The 13,796-nt window shown below is 38.7% G+C and overlaps 1 protein-coding gene across 13 annotated transcripts in view; it reads right to left on the bottom strand.

Moving 5' to 3' along the window:
- Positions 1-13,796, bottom strand: part of Slmap (sarcolemma associated protein) — a 143,004-nt gene that overhangs the window by 15,108 nt on the left and 114,100 nt on the right. For 12 of the 13 annotated variants that reach the window (XM_026779647.1, XM_005348694.3, XM_013346890.2 and 9 more), the window contains 5 exons: positions 12,049-12,108; positions 7,828-7,908; positions 7,502-7,561; positions 1,265-1,387; positions 40-114 (listed from right to left, as the gene is read on the bottom strand). In XM_026779647.1, coding sequence (XP_026635448.1) covers positions 40-114; positions 1,265-1,387; positions 7,502-7,561; positions 7,828-7,908; positions 12,049-12,108 — 399 coding nt within the window. The remainder of the gene's footprint in view (positions 1-39; positions 115-1,264; positions 1,388-7,501; positions 7,562-7,827; positions 7,909-12,048; positions 12,109-13,796) is intronic. The other variant, XM_026779654.1, reaches the window with a different exon arrangement.

Genomic DNA, 13,796 nt, shown 5'->3' with positions numbered 1-13,796 from the left:
AACCATAGCCATCTCTAGCAGTCTCGGGATACCCCATACCTTGGAGAACCTGTATTTGTTTAGCAGATTCCTCAACTTGATTTCGATAGGCTTTACGTTCTTCTTCCAAAAGAGCTAAAAAGCAAAAACAAAACACAAAAAGAGCATCTAATATTGTAAGTTAATGAAAAGCATTCACAAGTGCACAGCTAGAAATTTCTGAAAGTTTTCTTTTTATAGTTTATTGAAACACACAAGAGTTAGGTGATAAGTATTATCAGTATTAGTCATCAAGATTTTAGGAACACAAGACAATAATAAGTAAGGAAAGGAAACAGTCTCAGAAGATTCCAGGTTCTTGGCATTTCAGTTGTTCCTCTGCTCAGGAAAGGCTTCTATGAAACCTAAGGATGCCACAAGAATCCATGATATCTTAGGCTCTCTGAGAATTTCATTGCCAAGGGCAAATACCAGAAGGCTAAGGAAGCATAAGCTCCGGCATGGTCCCTACTGGCCAATGATTACCAGATACATGAGCCACAAGGAGAAGAAATGACCAAGATGAGAAGATTCTAGTTCTTTTTTCTTCTTTTCTTTTATATTTCCTTTTTTGAGGGAGTCTATCTACCCAGGCTGGCATTAAACTTGTGCTCAGCTCGGAAGATTCTACACCTCAAACCTTGCCCACTACCTCATGCCCCACCCCAAAGTGAGCACTACTACTAGGTATGGCTCAATTTGTGGGTTTCCCCGTGTCTTGTGCTGCACTGATTGATTGGGCACCTCACATCCAAAACAAAACAAAACAAAACAAAACAAAACAAAACAAAACAAAACAAAACAAAACAAAAAAACCCTGAAATTTGGAATGTTATGATAAGGGACATTCAGCCTAAAATTACCATGTAATTAACAATGGAGGAGTCTTTTGTTGGTAAAGTGTTCTTTTTTTTTTTTCTTGTGGGTGGGTGGTGGGGAGTGAGGGGCTGGTGGGGTGGAGATAAGAGTTTCTCTGTGTAGCCCTGGCTGTCCTGGAATTCACTCTAGACCAGGTTGGTTGGCCTCCAGGCAGCTGAGATTAAAGGTGCTCACTGTCACTGCCCTGTTCTCATTTTACCATCTGAAATGGAAGCTTAGAAGGTTGAGTGGATGTGGGAGAACAAGCCTCGCAAAGCCCTGGTTCTGGAGACCCTGCGGTGCCCTCTGGGTTCTGAGTTTTGTGACTTCAAATCACACTCTGCTGCTTTCATAGGCCCCCACAGAGTTGCAGAGATCTTGATCTCACCTTGAAGTTCAAAGCATTTTTGTTTACTTGCTCTAGCTAGCTCCTGGGCTTCGAGCAATTCTTTTCGAAGATGCTGAATTTCCTGTTTGGCCTCAGTTTCTGACTGTGCACCCTGCAAGTCATCTGACAAAAACATGTTTATTTTAAAGACAAGTGTTAGTACTGCATGATAATCTCTATAGTTAAATCTGGCATTCTTTTTCATGTTTAGACACACACAGCTAATCACAAGGCACAACTGAGTTAAATAAAACTTAGAAGCAAATTAGAGTAAGCTTATTAGTTATTTTTACCTTTAACAACATAGAGTTAACATGGATACCAGTACTATAAAATAGAGAAATTAACATATATTGTGCTGACGTACAGCCCCTGTAAAACTTGAAATTTGGTGAGATAGGCATAACATCCATCAATTTTCAAAGTACATTTACTATTACTATTGTTGTTCCTGTGTGTGTGTGTGTGTGTGTGTGTGTGTGTGTGTGTGAGAGGGAGAGAGAGAGAGAGAGAGAGAGAGAGAGAGAGAGAGAGAGAGAGAGGGGCAGGCATGCACAGTACATATGTAGAGGTCAGGAGTCAGGAGACAACATAAGGAAGTAAGTTCTTCTGCTCCATGGGGGTCCCAGGGCTTGAACTCAGGTCATCAGCCTTGGCAGCAAGTTCCTAATTTACCATGGGAACCTTCTTTCCAGATCCTTCACCATCAATCTTGAAATTTAACATTAAGACAAAAAAACTTTACTTAAAACTTAAATAAAAATGGAAAAAGAAAAGAAATTCTTCAACAAAGATATGAGGACTAGCAAGGCTCAGCGGGTAGAGGCATTTCTAAACAGACACAAGAATCAATGTTCAGGGCCGGGTAGTGGTGGCGCACGCCTTTAATCCCAGCACTCAGGAGGCAGAGGCAGACGGATCTCTATGAGTTCGAGACCAGCCTGGTCTACAAGAGCTAGTTCCAGTACAGGCTCCAAAACTACAGAGAAACCCTGTCTTGAAAAAACAAAAAACAAAACAAACAAATAAACAAAAAAGAATCTGTGTTCAACCCGGGAACAGCAAGAGGGATAGATCTCCTAAGAGTTGTCCTGTTAATCCACATGCATGCCTCTCCCCGTTTCATCCCCAACAAACAAATAAACTAAGTAAAAACAAACAACAACAATAAAAATAACAACAACAACAACAAAAACAACAACTGGATTTTGGGGTTTGCTTGTTTTTGGTGCAGGTGTGTTTTTGTATTTGTTTTGAAATAGAGCCTCACTCTGTATCCTTGTCTGGTCTGAATCTCAGTATGCAAACTAGGCATCAGATCTACCTGTCTCTGCCTCCTGAATGCTAGGACTAAAGGTGTGCCAGCAAAAAACCAAAACAACAACAACAACAAAAAGTTTAAAAATTATAGCAATGTTACTTGTAGAATACAAAACAAAAATGTGTGTGCATGTTGTATGTGTGTCTGTGTGTATTTAAAGAAGAAGAAGCCATTTGAAGGTGGCATAGTAGCAGTTGGAAGGAGTGGATGGTAACAGGGAAACAAAGTAGTTATAGTTTAATTTTTAAAAATTAAAAAACAAAACCTGTCAACCCCCAAAACACAATAAAAACTAAACTGGATGGATGCTCCATTGTATCTAATTTGTACCCAATTTCACATCATAGCAGATAAACATACTCCTGAATTATTAACGGATAAATCTCAGCGACTTAACTATAATCAGTTTACTCCAGCACGACATCTCAAGTATGCACTTTCCTAATCTTCCCTTCCAGTCACTCTGCTGCTCATCTGTGTTGTATTAAAACCTACAGTGGGCTGAAAGGTGACTCGGCAGCTAACATACAAGATGGTATGTATCAAATCACACAAACACAAACTTCAGAGTATGTGGTCATAGAAGTAGTACCACTACTACTGACTAAAATCTTTACAATACACACAAAAGACCACATTCAAACTGATCACACAGTCAGTGTGCAAATCCTCCTGTAAACAACCAGGAGCCGCTTTGTATCAAAGACTAATGAGAAATCTTTTTGTGCTAAGGTTGACTAAGCACCTGTTTTTCACAAGGCCTGCTGGAAAAAGTGTTTTATTAGTTTAGTTTGTCGTGCTTAAGCCCACTCTCATGATGCCCTACTTTTTTTTTTTCTAAAAAAAGGAGTTTTTTTTTTTTTTTTTTTAAATCAATCTGCTTCACAACCCAGGGAAAATCTGGTAATGAACATTAGTTGAAAATGCTAAGAAAAGGGTAAATGCAAGCCTTCTACAGTCTAACTTATTTTCTTTATCTTTTCTTTTATAGGCTGAGTCTGATAATTTACCCTCCTTGTCCTTTAAGAGGGAATTCCAAGTTGTGTGTGGTAGTGCACCCCTATAATCCCAGCATTCAGAAAGCTGGGGGTACTGCAAGCTTGAGAAACTTCTCAACTCTTCAGTACCCCATACCATGACAGAAAATTCTGACAGCTACTGCACCTAATTATACAGATTACAAACCATACCCACACATAATAAAGCACAATTTAAATGTTTCTAGTAAGTTACAGGGAATAAGTCACTTTAGGAATATATAAAACTCTTGCAAAGGAAAAATAATAATCACCATTTGAAGTAATGGTGATGGTTTCTTGTCAATGTAATAAGCCCTCCTGCTCCTAGTGAAGCACGTGATGACTCAACTCTATCCTATGTGCACGAGTGCTTCTCCTCCATGAGTCCATCCACACCACACTCACACCTGGTGCCCAGAGGACTCAGAAGGGCAGTGGGTCCCCTCAAACCAGTTATGAATAGCTGTAAACCACTGTGTGGGTGCTGGGAACAAAACTTGAGTCCTCCAGCGCAACAAGTGCTCTTAACCACTGGGTCATGGCTCTAGTCTGTTAACATTCTGTTCTTAAAAAAATGAGATGGGTGGTGGTGCACACCTTTAATCCCAGCACTTGGTAGGTTAGAGGCGGGCGGATCTCTGTGAGTTCGAGGCCAGCCTGGTCTACAGATAGTTCCAGGACAGACTCCAAAGCTACACAGAGAAACCCTGTCTCAAAAAACAAAACAAAACAAAAACAAAAAAACAAACAAAAAAAAATTAAGTTGCAGGGCACTGGAGAGATGGCTCAGCATTCAGAGTGTTCAGAGGGGACCAAAGTTCAGCTCCAAGCACCTACAACAGGCAGCTTACAACCTCCTGTGGCTCCACATCCACGGAATCTGATAACCTATTCTAGCCTCCACAGGTCCCTGCACTCATGTTCACTTACCCACACACATATTTAATTAAAAATAAATCTGGCCGGGCGGTGGTGGCGCACGCCTTTAATCCCAGCATTCGGGAGGCAGAGGCAGGCGGATCTCTGTGAGTTCGAGACCAGTCTGGTCTACAGAGCTAGTTCCAGGACAGGCTCCAAAGCCACAGAGAAACCTTGTCTCGAAAAACAAAAAAACAAACAAACAAACAAACAAACAAAAAAATCAGGTTGTAAAATCTTTCTATTTTATTGAGAGGCAGATGGGCCTCTAAATTTGCTACAGAGTTGAAGATGGCCTTGAGTTCCTTATTCTCCTGCCTGCCCAAATCTTGACATCACAAGCAGCTTCAAAATCTTTGAACAGCTATTGTTAAAAATACTATTTCTGGGGGCTGGAGAGATGGCTCAGAGGTCAAGAGCACTGGCTTCTCTTCCAGAGGTCCTGAGTTCAATTCCCAGAAACCACATGGTGGCTCACAACCATCTGTACTGAGATCTGGCGGCCTCCTCTGGCGTGTGGGCATACATGGAGGCAGAATGTTGTATACATAATAAATAAATAAATCTTTAAAAAATACTATTTCATTAACAAAAGTTAACAATCATGCAGAAATGTAAGGAGAGAGGGAGGGAGGAAAAGGGGATGAAAGGAGAGAGAGACAGAGAACTAGTATGTGTGGGTGGGTGCATGTGTGCATATATGTACATGTTCGTGCATGAGAATGTGCATGGTGTATGGATATGTATGTGTTCATATGCGTGTATACATGTTTGTACACATATGTACATGTTCGTGCATGAGAATGTGACATGCTCGTGCATGAGAATGTGCATGGTGTGTGGATATATATGTGTTCATACGCGTGTATACATGTTTGCACATATATGTACATGTTCGTGCATGAGAATGTGCATGGTGTGTGGATATATATGTGTTCATACGTGTGTATACATGTCTGTACATATATGTACATGTTCGTGCATGAGAATGTGCATGGTGTATGGATATATAGGTGTTCATACGCGTGTATACATGTTTGGATACATGCATGCACACATGTATGCGTATTTGTGAATATAGAGACCAGAGGTCAATGTTGGGGGCCTTCCTCTATCTATACATACACATAATTAGAAATAAATTAAAATAAATAAAAAAAACATTAATAACAGTTGAATATAATTAACACAATCATAATGCTACTTAAAAATCCAGATTTAGCTGACAAAAATATTTAAGGCTTTATGAGCATAAAAGACCATATAAACTGCAACCTTTGTGAGTGTTTATTACTTAAATTTCCTTCCTTATTTTTTCATGTTCCCATAAAGCACTGAGGTTCTGTTCTCCTCTGCCCAGCCAGCTCTTTTGCCTCTTTGTTTAACAGAGCTCCCCTTCCCAGGGCCAGCTTGTTTGTTTACTTGTTTATTTGTTTTGCATGTAGAGAATCTTAAAACCCAGGGCCTTGAGTTGCTGAATGATCTCATTCCTTTTTTCCAGTATCAATAACCTCTTATATAATAATATTTTTATATTTCTATAAGATTTATAAACTGTGCAAACATTCATTCATTTTAATTACTATGACATGAAAACAATCATGCCTTCTCACCCAAGAGTCGCCTAGTACAGATAAGTAAGCAAAGGGAGCGCATCAGACTGAAGGACACACTGGCTGCCTGGGTTAGCAATCCTCAGCAACTTCCCTGATTATGGAATTCAGTCAAAACTGGTTCCAGGGGCCATGTGATTTCCCATGTCCATGGAGAAGGAGAAAGAAAGTAAGGATGTCCAGATGAAAGAACACTGGGAGAATCTGAGTCACTCAGATTCCCTCTCTTGTCATGGTTACACAAGCAGCAAACAACAGGGTCATGCAAGGTAAACTAAGCCTCCTTCCCTCAGTCTCAAAATCCAGAGCCTGGGCTGTGAGATCCCTTCATGTTCCCACTAGAACAATAGGCACGTGTCCACAAAACCTTCTCCAGCTACCGCTGCTGTTCTGCTCCCAGAGAGCTTCCTGACTGGTGCTGGTTCACCACTGCCCACATACGCATCCACTGGACTGAAACGCTCTGGAAAGTCAGCAACGAAAACCAGTACACGCTCAGGATGAGAGGTTTATCAATAAGTCCTCCCCCAAGACACTTTATTTTTAAATACTTATGTAAATCATTGATATTTCCTATCCACTCTATTCTAAGACTAACTACCAAGAAATAAACATCCTTCCTTTTTGAGGTGGGACACGTTAGCAAGGTTCACCACAGCATCTCAGCCCAGTGAGAAAGAGAGACTCTCCTCCCTGAGGATGAGGCCTAACTGGTCACCCAATCACTAAGTTCTCAGCCCTGAAACCACACGCATGCAGGCTGCACTACACAGACTATGCAGGTGGCACTCACGTATCCCTATGTGCACACGGAACAGCAATAATGAATGAGAGGGAATGGGGGGAGCATGGAAGGAGGTGGAGGAGAAGAGAGACAGGAAAATAACAAAACTGCAAAAGAAAAACAGTCTTACCTCCAAATTTCTCAAAGAGTCTTAAGAACTAGATAATTACCGGGAAATGAGGAAGACCAGCAAAGTTTGGAATTTAAGGACATCTACTACAATTTGACAGCAGAAAGGATATATAATTCCTTCTAGCCAGCTAAGAGCTTTACCTTATCCTAATTATGTGAAAAATGTGAATACGCTTCTATTAGAAACACAAGGGAAAACACAAACACAACTGCATTTCAGACTCAACCACTCACTGCTGTGTCTTCACTGACTCAAGTTATCCTGTAATTTAAATGTGTATATGTATTTTTTAGCAAGCATCAAGCACCGACACTTTAAACTTTAATTCCTCCTACTTTAGACAGCTTTAAATCAGTAAACTAAAATGAAAAGCTATATAAAATACAATTTATGGCAAAAGGTGAGTCTAAAATCCTGGTTTAAAATGTGGTGAAAACACATTAAAATACCTTTTAAAAGAGACACTTTAGCAAGGGGTTCATTTAGGTCTTGCTCATCCATCTGGGCGTCTATAATGGGGAGAAAGAGAATTATAGAATTTTAAAATCTATCAGCAAATTATTATTATCATAACAAATACAAAGTATACATCTTCTATGCTTGGATAGTTGAAACTAGTTTTAACAAAATATCCAGGATTTTATAGAGGGATCTGATAAGTAAAAACAATGCTTTTTTTATTAAAAACAAACTCTGAAGTTTCTATGCACAGTAACCAATAAACCTAAATTGCCAAGAGACTGTTCAGATTGGTAAACACTAGGTTAAAACTCACCTGTAGTGTCGTCACTGCTTTTTTCCTTGCTTGGACTCAGAGTGTCCGATAAATCAGATTCCTTGGCTCTTGCCTGGTTTTCTATTAGGAAAAGCACAAAAGTCAAATGTTATTATAATTCAACACTTCTATCAAGAAAACCACTTTCAGTATGAATGCTCAGAATCTATGCAAAAGAGTGCTAAAAATCAGTTGAGATCACTGAGTCTCCTTGTTCTTCACCTCCCACCCAAAACGCAATGCTGGTTGATTTCTTAGAGTCGCAGCAGATCGTGTTGTGGCTCCTGCCTGCTATGCCGAGGGCTGGGGCTCTTATTTAAGTCTGTCTACTTATCAGCTGGGAACAAAAATGCAGCAAGCTTTGCTACAGTAATCAAGCAAGCTCGACAAACGCAGCAAAATTCCCAGGCCAATGAGAACATTGTATGAAGAAGACTGAAGGAAAAGACTGGAAGCTTAACAGTGCAGAGCCACAAAAATCACCCAAAACTCACAATTATAAAAGTTTCCCTTAACATGAGGAGCCCATTTCTAAAGCAAACACAATGAATGGGAACTACAACAAGAAGGGGAGCCTGTTTCAAATGTTCCGGTGGTATTTTCAAGAGTTAGTCTGCCACATCTGACCAAGTCATTCTAGGCCATTGCTCTCAGTGTTCAATCATAGCCAACAGTTTATTGAAGATGTGAGTGACTAAGTCCCAATCATTATACTAGCATATCTATACATTCTATGGCATTCTTTAGGACAGGGATTTCATAAAAGGTCATTCCCCCAGCCAAAACTTTATACCATCACGTCTAGGAATCAGCTAAGTTTCATACAGCAAAGTTTAGCCCTACTGTCATCCCCGTATTGATTCCCACAGGAGTTCAGTTATGTGGGCTTCTTTATAGGGCTTTGTATAACAGCTCATTACAGTCTACAGTTCTTTGCTTGAATCGACATTTCCCTAACCTCAACAGCCATTTTCCCTATCTGGCCCATGCTGTAGGTATGGCTTTTATCTCATTACTTTAATTGTTTCTCTAGTATGTTACTTTTTATTATATCTTCTCTGTTGTGTCACCATTCCCCTGACGCTGATCATACTCCACTTTCTGGGAATATATAGATGCTATTTTTCTAATAAGACAATCATAGTCATTAAGTAGATTACTATCTTCATGATCATAAATAACCATGGCATATATCTGACTGTACCATTAGTGACAATATACATCAAAATTTAAAATATGCAAAACCATGAATTGGAGTGATAGCTCAGCAGTTTAGAGCATTTCCTACTTTTGTAGGGAATCCTGCTTTGGTTCCAGCACCAATAGAGTGTCTCACAACCAACTATAACTCCAGGTTCTGTGGATCCAACACCCCTTGTGGCCTCTGTGGGCACCAGACACATGTATGGTTCACATACATGCATGCAGAGTAATATTCATACATACATAATTAATAAATCTAATAAATAAAATGTGTAAACTCCCTAAGGAAATAATGGATTATGTCAGGTATTACATAAGGATACTCACTATAGTACTATCATTATGGGAAGATAAAATATGTATTGAAAATACTTAATATTACTAACTAAAAAGTAAAGCACAGTAAATAAAATTCACACACACATACACAGAGAGATTTAAAATATTTGCATATTTAGTTAAATATATTTAGAGATTTTGTTACATTTTACTTCTCCCCTTACCCCCTTTTCTCTTTCCTGAGACAGGGATTCATGTGTAGCTCATGCTTACCTCTTACTCATGGATCTCCTGCCTCAGCTAGTAAGTGCTGGGATTACAGCCCAGACCCAGCAAGCTATGAAGTTTTTGTTACATGTGTATTTTCAAGCTCTAGTAGCATATATAACAAAGATATCAATCAATGCTTATTGCTAGAGATGGGTGCATGAAGATATTTATTAACTTCACTAAATCTATTCAAGAATAAAACAGCAGACAGAACAAAACAAATGGCAGAACATCTATTTCTGCTCATGCGGCAGTATCGAAGTCTGTAGTATTAAAAAAGTTATTACTAGAGCTAGAGAGGAGACTCAACAGTGAGACTGAGCATTGCTCTTCCAGTGAGCCCAAGGCAGATGCTGAGAATGGAGCCCAGGCTCACTGGAAGAGCAATGCTCAGTCTCAGCTGTTGAGTCTGGAAAAACAAAACAAAACAGATCTAAAGTGAGCTGCCTGAGGATATCCAGTTAGTAGAATTATCTACTTATATTCCTTTTACTTCTAAGCTACTATGGATATGTAATGACAGTAGCTTGAGCTAGTCCTAAATCAGAAAGCACACATGACATGATTATATGCCATGTTAAGTGAAGTCTTCAGAGGAATAATTTAGTCTTAGCAACTGTCATTTTCATTGGGGAAAAAAGTCCACCACAAAAATCAGTAAATGCATTTTTTTTTTTTTGAGACAGGGTTTCTCTGTGGCTTTGGAGCCTGTCCTGGAACTAGCTCTGTAGACCAGGCTGGTCTCGAACTCACAGAGATCCGCCTGCCTCCAGTAGATGCATTTTTAAAGGACAAATAATTTAGTCAAATTTAAGGGAAATATTTTATAGCCAGATTGAAAACATTTAAAATATAACTATCATGGCCACCCATCTTGGTCTCAGGATTCTGGCAACATGAAAAATATTAACAAAAGTTGATTAATAAAAAGTAAAGCTTATATTTATATTATCATTCCTGGAAAATGAATTAAACTCACTTTCATGGAATTATTTGACATAATAGGTTTAATAAATATCAGCCTGAAACAAAGAACCTTGAACACTTGTCCAGCTTGTTCCATAAGATAAAAACCGAGCCAAATGCATCCGTTCCCATTTGTAATCTCAGCACGTGGGATGCTGAGACAGAAGCTCAAGGTTAAGCAAAGCTACACAGTGAGAGCTTTTCTCAAAAAAAAAACAAAACCAAGACCCAAAAGTAGAAATGTGAAATCAAAACAGGTTCTTCAAAACTTTCTATATGCATTTTAAACCCATCATTTTCTCAAATCAGTAATGTTGTGCACATCTTTCTCTAAAACTTCACCTGATTCAAGCAAATATATTCTATTCCAGAATGCACAGAAGTTCTAAGGCAGCAGGGCACTTTTCCTAAGCGCCAGTCACCTTCGCCCTCTGCTTTGCTTCCAGGTGCAGTGTCGGTTACTCAATCAACAGATTAGAACAGGCACTTAGATGGTGAAGTAAAGGCTATTTTAAAACCTGTTCTCATAGCACTTTAATAAGATGAAATAAATTGCATCTGTACTAAAAATAGTTCACCATTCTGAAACCTAATGCCTGTTTGCCAGAACAATATTAGCATGGCATAGTCTGTGCATTCTTCCTCCTAATATGGCATCCACTGTGCACAAAACTTAGAATGTGCACTACCAGATGTTCGAAAAATACAATCTGCTTAAAAACACTTTAAAAAACAAGCAAATCGGTTACCCTGACAATACCAAATACACTAGACTTAAATGTTGAAATCTGAGCTTTTGTTGTGGAGCTGACTTTCTTTGTGAAGCTCGTTTTTAATTTTATGCTAGCAAAGTCTGAGGAAAGCTCCACTCTAACAGCAAAGCACACCCACCAGGTTTACGGAAATACTTTTCCTATACTTAAAAATAGCGTCGTGATGCTTGAAACCTGAGCTTTCTTCCTTGAGTTCAACAACTGTAATAAAATTAAAAAAGAAAGAATGAAAAAAAAAACTACTCTGGAGAATTACTGGACTGTTAATTATCAAATATAACACAATTTTACACTGACAAAAGTCATCACTTTTGTATTAATAAAGTTGAGAACAAAATAGAGAAATACTGAATATCATAAGAAACAAAGATACAATAATTTTCAAAATAAAATTTTAATTATTTTTTACTCATAAAAGGTTTGCACTGTATTGACTGAAATTTTGAGATGAAAACTGAAAACAATGTAGAAATGAGACAGAAAGGTGAAAAGCAAATCTACTGCAAGCTTTAACTTTAAAACCACACACAAATGCCAACATTAAAAGAAACTTTCCTAGTTTTTCTTAAGACAGACATCGAAATATTTATAAATATCTGATACTGTACTAGATTGACATTTCATGCACTATAAGAAATAACTCATGGCTAAAATACAGCAACCTTGACAATTTAAACTAACTTTCATTATCCAGAATAACTGTCAGACCACAGAGAAACAGGAAACAAACCTTTTGAAAGCTTTGATTCTTCTGCCACTTTGGTTAGATGCCCCTGGACAATCAGCTTCTCTGCCAAAGAAAATAAACGTTACTAACCAAGCTCAAACAGAGCCTCATTCCCCGAGTGGAGCACCGTAACACATTCCATGACCAAATTTAAAGACGATAGCATTACCCCTGTGACTGAGCTTCAACAAAAAGCTTGAACCTAGAAAGGGAACTCGAGAAGCGAACTTCCTAGAACAGTCAAATGAATGCAGAAAACTGAGAAAGAATATGCTTTCCGTTTTCATTAGATATCATCATATTGTAAAGTCTAGACCTTTGTAAAGGTCTCAAAAGAAACAATGTGATCTCTTTATGCAGTGGGTTTGGTGGAAAGGAATCCTGAGAAGGCAGTTCTCTTAAGGAAGAGAAGCAATGCTCTACTGCCGGCTCACTCTTTCCTGCCGGCACAATTCAGAAGAGTCTGTATAACTTACATCAAGAAAATAGTCGATTTTAGAAGAGCTAGCTATTTAGAAGAAATAAAAAATAACGTTTTGCTTTATCGAGTACTCTCTGTAAGTATTTTATATATCTTCACAATTTACTTGAAGTCATTTTTTCACATTCTGCACTTCACCAAAGCAGATAATATATCTATTCTGTATATTTTATTCTTTACTCCTATGTCAGCTGGTGTCCTCAATCAATGCCTTTGCACTATGAAAAACAAGTTTTTTGTTCTTTGATTTTGACTGCAATTTAGTCTGACCCACCAATCAATGACTAAAACCAACACCACCACAAACTCTTGGTTGCCCAGTCCCTTCCGTTTCTTACAGGTTGTTTATTTGCCCTTCTTAAAAAAAAAGATAGGTTCTTCTGGGAGACTGAAGACAGAAAGTTGTATAGAACAGGCAAATACATAACCAGTGAGCAATATGCCCAGCACTTTTACATCTTATTTTGAGACATAAGTTGCCTACACTGGCCTTGAACTTGTGGTTCTTCTCTTCACCCTCCCAGGTAGCTGGGAATATAGACTTATGCCACCAGATCCACTTGGCACTTTTGAAGAGGCACTAGTCCTAGAAGACATGACATCTAACCTGCCCTATCTGTTCTCTGTCTTACTCTACTCCACTCCTAAAATGCACTTCTACAAGCATTAACTTTTAACCATTTCCCCATTAATTGTATATATTTATTTGTTTAATTTAGGTTTTTTGAGTCAGTATCACTACGAAGCCCAGGGTAGCCTGAAACTCAAAGTCTTTCTGCCCCACCTTCAAAGTGATGGTATTAATGCCTGACTATTACATTTGTATTTTTAAATAATATACTCAAGGAAAAAATTCCACTGTAGACATTAATCAAGGACATTTGTGAAACTATGTTCATAGCAGCATTATCTGTAATATCCAGAACCTGGAAACAACGTAGATGTTGCTCAACTGGAGAATGGATAAATAAAATGTGGTAATTTGCACAATGGAGTACTACTCAGCGGTAACAAACAATGGCATCTTGAAATTTATATGCAAATGGATGGAACTAGAAAAACCATCCTGAGTGAGGTAACCCAGACCCAGAAAGATGAGCATGGTATGTACCCATTCATAGGTGAATACTAGCTGTAAAGCAAAGGATAAGGAGCTGATAGTCCTCGATCCCAGAGAAGCTAAGTAACAAGGAGAACCCTAAGAGAAATATATATAAAACCCCCTGGGAAGGGAAAATGGACAAGTGTTGCGGGAGGTCCTTCCGCTCCT

This window comes from Microtus ochrogaster, chromosome 6, assembly GCF_000317375.1.
Source record: "Microtus ochrogaster isolate Prairie Vole_2 chromosome 6, MicOch1.0, whole genome shotgun sequence".
NCBI classification, from domain to species: Eukaryota; Metazoa; Chordata; class Mammalia; order Rodentia; family Cricetidae; genus Microtus; species Microtus ochrogaster.
Note: the sequence above shows the minus strand (reverse complement) of the source record. Positions and strands in the feature narration are given on the sequence as shown.